General features: G+C 41.4%; 1 protein-coding gene across 1 annotated transcript; it reads right to left on the reverse strand.

The window, feature by feature from the left end:
- Nucleotides 1–1,295: 1,295 nt before the first annotated feature.
- On the reverse strand, nucleotides 1,296–6,711 carry SDF2L1 (stromal cell derived factor 2 like 1). Its single transcript, XM_005524387.3, has 3 exons — nucleotides 6,478–6,711; nucleotides 5,557–5,753; nucleotides 1,296–4,350 (listed from the first exon to the last, which is right to left on the reverse strand). The coding sequence occupies exons 1-3, from the start codon at nucleotides 6,644–6,646 to the stop codon at nucleotides 4,072–4,074; spliced, it is 645 nt and encodes a 214-aa protein (XP_005524444.2). The 5' UTR covers nucleotides 6,647–6,711; the 3' UTR covers nucleotides 1,296–4,071.
- Nucleotides 6,712–6,747: the final 36 nt, after the last annotated feature.

Here is a 6,747-nt window from a genome sequence, read left to right on the forward strand (position 1 = left end):
GTATTTATGTTTAAACTCTTTTTTTGCTTCCTTAAAAAGCTTAATGACACAACCACAAGTGCTGTCTTGTAACCCCAAAAACAGGGGTTCCTGAAAGGCAGCTGATGAAATAGCCGTGTTATGAAGCAATCAATAATCAAAGATAATTGATTGGTGGCCCAGGACTGGATTACAGGAGACATTTCTGAAGAGAAAATTGCAAAATGAAAAAGTCACAGATGAAAATGCAAAACTAGGAAAGAGGGGCATTAGCATCAGACACCCTACATACACAAATCTCTGATAGGCTCTCAGCCAGTTCTCAGCTGCCTGCAGGGAATTTAACAAATAGGCACCAAGGATGCCAAGCAGAGTCAGACACCAGCGGGAGGCTGCTGCTGGAAGAAGACACCGCTACAGTTCAGCCTCTGCCTAGGCCAGGTGTGAAACGTGATACATCCACAGTGCCAGCTACTGCTTCAGTGCTGAGGAAGGCAGGCAGAAGACAGAAGATTCAGCAAAACTAACAGGCTTAAAAATACTGCTGAGTAAGAGAGTCATTGTTACAGACTTGTTTTGACCGTTTTTTTTCCTCTTTAAAAAGACATGCTAATTTAACCTAATAAGAATAGATATACCCAATTAGTATTCCTAAACACAAGAAATTAAATTATGGTTATACCATTTAAATACAAGCACTGATTTATATTTAGCCTTAACATTCAGAATGAAGAATCAATGAGCAGCACATCCCTTCCAGCACATTGGAAGAACTAAACCCAGGTCTCATTCATCCTGACTGAAAAGTCAAAACATGTGGCAAGTGTTCATATGCTGAGCAGTTGTACAGAGCTTTAAAGAGCTTCCATAAATAGAGTAAAAATATCTGTAGGCACACACTTGCCTCCAAAATTAACACATCTAAGGAACTCCGTGTCATTTCATATTGAGCTAGATATATACATATGTGTAAAATGCACTATTTTGACAGATTGACTAGTCTTTAGCAACTATTCCTGCTGAGAACAACTATAAATACAGATCCCTCTAATTCTTTCCCCAAAAGCCCTTCTGGTTTCTTAAAGGAAGAGTACAAAGCAACATTGGTGCATCTTTTCAGAGAATTCTTGTAGTAGAAAAGCAAGAAACAGGAAAGCACCTGTCAGTTATTTGAAAGAATTATTTCCTGCTAGCATCAGAAGTCAAAATAAACAGGTTTCATTTAACCTTGAAACATACAGAGATTTTTGATAGGAGGTATAAAATTTATCACCTTAAAATAAAGGAAAATAAAGAAACAAAACAGCCTTCCCAAGTTTTATATCTACATCTCTCAGTATTTCGTGTTTTACCCTTGAGCCCCAACAGCTTTAGGCAGAAAATAACATCATATGGAAAACAAATACCACCATACAGCAATATAAAATCAGATTCTCCAAGTCTCTAGTCCTCACCCATGGGGATAGGACTGAAAAGTTGAATTATGAGCAGCCAAAGAAAATAAAAACACCTGAATCACACTCTGAAATCTCAGTACTTACACAAGAGCACAAGCCACCATTTTTCACAGCTATAATGTTTGCACTTCATACACGAACGTGACTTTTGTAGCCAGAATTCAGCAAGCTAGGAGGACCAATAGTTTTTGAAGTACTATATTAGATATTTCCAAAGTAAGATATACTTACCAGCCTTATTTGAGTGTCCTTCAGAACAATGCTTACAGAAATAAAAACTGGAGAAAAAATTCCAACCACACAAAACTCCCTCAACTATTGTGACACACACTCAGGTGAGATACTACAGCTAAGTGACTTTTACACTTTGGTCAGAATCAGAAGTGGAGAAAACTCAGTTCACAGGAATATTGTTGAACATGTCTTTAAATAAGGCATTCATGGGTATATTTGTGTGTTGCAGCTTGGTTCTTTAGGAACAAAAAGGGTTTTTTTGTTCCTAAATAAAAAAATAAAATATTTTTCAAAACAGAACATATTAGAAAGTGAGCAATAGGGACTAAAAATCAGTTTTTTCACAGCCTCACCAAACCAATTTGGTTCAAATCCAGAATAGAAAGCCAAAGGTCCAGTGAGATCCCATTAAAGCATAATAAATAAGACTGAAAACCACCTCTGCTAGGGACAGAGACATCCAGGCACAGACAATCATTGGGTGGGGATAATATCTGGCACACAGACCAAGATAAGCCCCACAGCTCTATCTCTTTTCAGTCAATTTAGTGTTTCACAGGTGCACAAACACTAAGCCCATATGGTGTAGGGACAAAGCATTTTAGCTCTTAGTGACAGAGAACTCATTGCCAAAACTATTTCTTCCTCCTGTCAAATGCTATCACATTGTTTGTGTTTATATATATACCACCTTCAAAAGAAAAGCTCTCCTTGTTTATGCAGGCTTGTTTTGTTTTTAAATAGTTATCCTTTTATAGCCATAACCTCAATACTAATTAGTCAGGAGCATCATCAGTGAACCTGAAATACTAATCAAATGGAAGTTTATTTCTAATACAAAACAGCAAAAGCCAGTCTACTTAATCTTCAAAATGCCTGCAATTCTTAAATACACATGTGCAACTAAAATTAGTAGAAAAACATTTTTCTGTTTTTCTTTGAAGAAAAATAGCAAGGTACACAGAAGTGCTCTTACAGAGGTTTCTTGTTCCATATGGACAGATCTTCCCCAGCAGAAAATCCTTAAATAAAACCTTGAGCCAGCCTGGACAGCACTCTGCATGAAGTGCAAAGAGCAGCTGCTGGATTTGTAAAGATGAAATCAACTGCCTGCTGCACACTCTCAACACAACACCAACACTGCAGATCCCGACCACAGCTTCCTGCTTCTTTAACTGATTGACTAATGAGCACCGTAATCAGTAAACTATTTATACATGGAAACAAGAACACCTGATTGTTCTGACTTTTCTCACTCATTTAGTGAACTTTTCAATTTGAAACAAAATCGCAAATATATGGTATTTTGAATTTTAATCAGTATTTCCAGTAACACTGTGTAAAAAACACACTGAAAAATTAATTTCTCTTTTCACAGAGGAACACAGAAATTCTTAACTTGTTCAGTGAAGATTCCTTGCTAGAACTCCAGTGCATACCACTCTGTCAGAAATCCATGACCAAACCATTGTCTCAGATTTTTTTTTATTCTTCTGGATTCACACATAAAACCCCCCACATTGGTGTATGCCTCACTATTTTTTCACCTGGATTGTCATACTGATCTTGTAGAGTGTCACAGGAGTAAGCCAAATTCAACTCTTCCTTTGCACCTAAGAAAGTTTGTAAAATTCTAATATTAATTAAGCAAGCAGCAGTTTTCCACACCTGTTCATAGAGCAGAGCAGCCTTACCAATGGACAATCAGCTGTACCACCACTACTAGAAAATCCAAATTTTTTGGATGAAGTGAAAATATTAAAATTTTGCCTTCTTACTCCAACATACACAATATTTTCAAGTCTTCCAATATAATACATAATGAAACTCTCATAAGACATTGGATGCAATTTTCAAATGGATACTTTTTTTTAACTTAAAGACCGAATAGCTGACTGCAAGGTATTCAAAAAACACCATATTTCAGAACCATTTTTCCATTTCTAGACTCAATCCATCTCCTTATCAATAACATTGTTTCACTAGGACAAAGAAATCTTTGGAAACAAAAAAGTTTCCAAATATTTAATTATAGCTGGAAAAAGATTACAAAATACAAAGTTTTACTGAGACTAGAGAAAAGTACTACTTTCATTTTCTCATTTCCTTCAATTTCGAGAAAAAGTAACAAGCAAATAAATGACAACAAAACCTAACAGATGTATGAACTAGTTTCACCAATAAAGCTTGGAAATTCAGAAAGGATTTCACCAAATAAATGTCAGTGGCTGAACCTGGCAGAAGCCATCCACCACTGAAGTGCTGCATTCCTAGAATGAACTAATGCCCTTCAGTAAAACAGAAAGTCAGTTGCTCAGGCAAGGCAGGACTTAGAAGAGACCAAGGATTAGCATCTCCAAACACTGGAGTCAAATGGAGCATTTTGGATCCTGTGTCAATTTCAGAGCTCATCATGTTTTGCAGGGTCCAGACTGGGTTTGATGAAGACTCCCTCCATGGCTTTCCAATAGTTGTGGTGGTTGGCAGCAGGCATGCCATGAACTTCCCGCTGGCCTCTAATGGGGTGGCCGTACTGCTCCCCCGTGATGGACAGGAACACCTCAGTCCCCACATGCTTGAAGCGCACGGCATCCTCCCGCTCCCAGTAAGTCCCACTGCACTGCACAATCCAGAAATCCAGGTCATCTCCTTCGCCATCATCCCCAAAGGCACTTACTTCCTGTTAGAGACACAAGCTTCCTGAAGTGAAAGTGTAAGCAAACACCTCCAGGACACACAAATAACAAGCACAGACTCAGCAGAGTTCAAAGACAAGGATGGGGAAAGAAGTGTTGTTTTGCTTTGTCAACAGTTACCAAAGCCAGAAGCAGTAAGGTTCTACCACTGCAATCTGAACACAAAATGCCAACAAACTCAAACCTGTAATCTGAGCAAAAAGTGCTAAAAAATCCCCAAACAAAACAAAACCCCACAATGACAGTTGAACATCCTCACCATAACAACAACAACATATGAAGTTCATGTCTACACTGAAAAATGAAACCTGGGGGGAGGTTTTAGACTAAATCTTTCCCAATTCTTTTGAAATGCTATTTTTCCATCACTTCTTTTAATAATTAGGTTATCTAGACACCCTACACAGAGCTGGACCTTATTGTTTCAGCCACTTTACCCATGGTGAAAGAAAAACTTTTCCACAAAGAGTCAGATTTTCCAAGTTTGAATGTAACAACCTATCTACATAGCCTGATGGAAAACTGACAGGACTAACAACAAAAATCTTCCAACTGCAATATTTAAGAGAGATTTTCAATCTTGGAGAAGTAGATGTTCAAGGACAAGACTGGGGCTGAACTACAGTTGGAAATTACACTCTTCTAGATATGTACAAAATTATAAATAAATATGATTGCAAGAGCAGATTAAGTTTTCCTGTGGAAGGGGGACAGATAAATAAGAATGGTGAAATAAAATAGAGATATCAAGAAGACAACTGAGACTAATAGACTGGATCACCAAGGAACATGGACATAGGAATGCCTAAAGTTATAATACATGATTAGTTGCCTGGCTCTAGAAAAATCTTCACAATGTTGAGGGAGATACTCAATATCCTGCATCTTGAAAACACCAAACATTTCAGGACAGTCTTCCTAGTAGCAACAGTGCAGGGAAAAAAAGCAGATCTGTTAAAAGTACTGTGAAATACCAACTCTGGCACATAATAAATATTACCTCTGTCAAGAACTGAAATGCATCATTTCGAGATGCAGAAAAGCCTATACTTGAATCTGGATATGCACAGACATACTGCTTCTGGCAGCTTGTACTCAAGCCTGATTCTCCAAAAATCCAAGTAACTGGAGAGACTATTGTCAATAGCATGCACTACTTACACAAAAGCTTAAGATTTAAACCAACTCACTTGGTTATTGGAGAGTGGTGATGGGAAGTGATGAGTGTGCAGATTTTTCCCAGTGTTAACATGGGTAAGTCGTATGGCTTGCCCACATTTCACTGGTGTCCCACGCTGGCAACTGCTGTCACTCTTCCCACGGATCCGCCAGTAGCTATTGGCATCATCTGAAGCTTCAACTCCTGTCACTGACTGCTGCCCACTTCCTGTTTGAATAGAATTAAATGACACAAGACTTATCCCGCTTCCCCAGTTGAAAAACACACAGGAAAACTACAGAAATTTGCTTTAATGTTGTCATGCCTTCACGTTTATGAGCTGCTTAATTCTCACAGTCCACTTACTGACTGCAACAGGAATGCAGGCACCAAATAATCTTTCAGAAGGAAGCAGTGAAACACAGCATGTGTTAGCAGATGCAAACTGTCAAAGTTCATAGCAAACACACATGAAAAATCTCTGATCCATGACAGGTACTATTCACACCATCCCACCTTTATCAAAAATACTATCAAGGTCTTGGTGTTCCCAGGCAGACCAACACCCTGGTTGCCAGAAACAGACAGTGGGAAGGTACTGCTGAGGCCCTTGACACTGAGCAGGGGTTACCTCAGGGACGAGGACAAAGCACCCCTGCCACATCCTGACTCCAGGGCCCGCAGAGCAGCTGACACATCTTCCCGTCCCCCAGGCCTCAGCTTTCCCCTGTCCCTGCCGTGTCTCCAGCCCACCCCATCCCTGGCCTGCCGCTTACCCCTGCACCAAGGACAGGAACCCCGGGAAGCTCCAACATCCTCCACCTTCCCCACCACCCTCACTGCCTGCCCACCCCCGCCATTTCCTTGCCAGGCACCGCCTGTCCTCCCACGCTTCCTCGCCCCCCTCACAACCCGCGCCCCTCCACTTTCCAGCCGGCTGGGCCCTCCTCACCAGAGCCGTACTTGACCTCGTGCGAGTGGAGCCGCACGCTGTGGCGGGTGTTGAGCAGTTTCAGCACCGAACCGCAAGCCACGGCGCCCGGCGCCGGCTCCCTGCCGTGGCACAGCCCGGGCAGCAGCGCCAGGAGCAGCAGCGGGACGAGGCGGCGGGTGTCCCGCATCGCGCCGCACCCGGCCGGCCTCAGCGCCCCCCCTCAGCCCAGCCGCCACTGCCGCCCTCAGCGCGGCGCTTCCGCTCCCCCGCGCGGGCCCGCCCACCGAC

Source organism: Pseudopodoces humilis, chromosome 20 (genome assembly GCF_049639895.1).
Source record: "Pseudopodoces humilis isolate 2021_Gansu_Grassland_sample_001 chromosome 20, ASM4963989v1, whole genome shotgun sequence".
NCBI classification, from domain to species: domain Eukaryota; kingdom Metazoa; phylum Chordata; class Aves; order Passeriformes; family Paridae; genus Pseudopodoces; species Pseudopodoces humilis.

Coding starts and splice junctions, on each gene's coding strand:
- SDF2L1 (XM_005524387.3), bottom strand. CDS start 6,646: ATGCGGGACACCCGCCGCCTCGTCCCGCTGCTGCTCCTGGCGCTGCTG. Junction 5,754..6,477: donor CGAGGTCAAGTACGGCTCTG/GTGAGGAGGGCC, acceptor CTATTCAAACAG/GAAGTGGGCAGCAGTCAGTG. Junction 4,351..5,556: donor CACCACTCTCCAATAACCAA/GTGAGTTGGTTT, acceptor TGTCTCTAACAG/GAAGTAAGTGCCTTTGGGGA.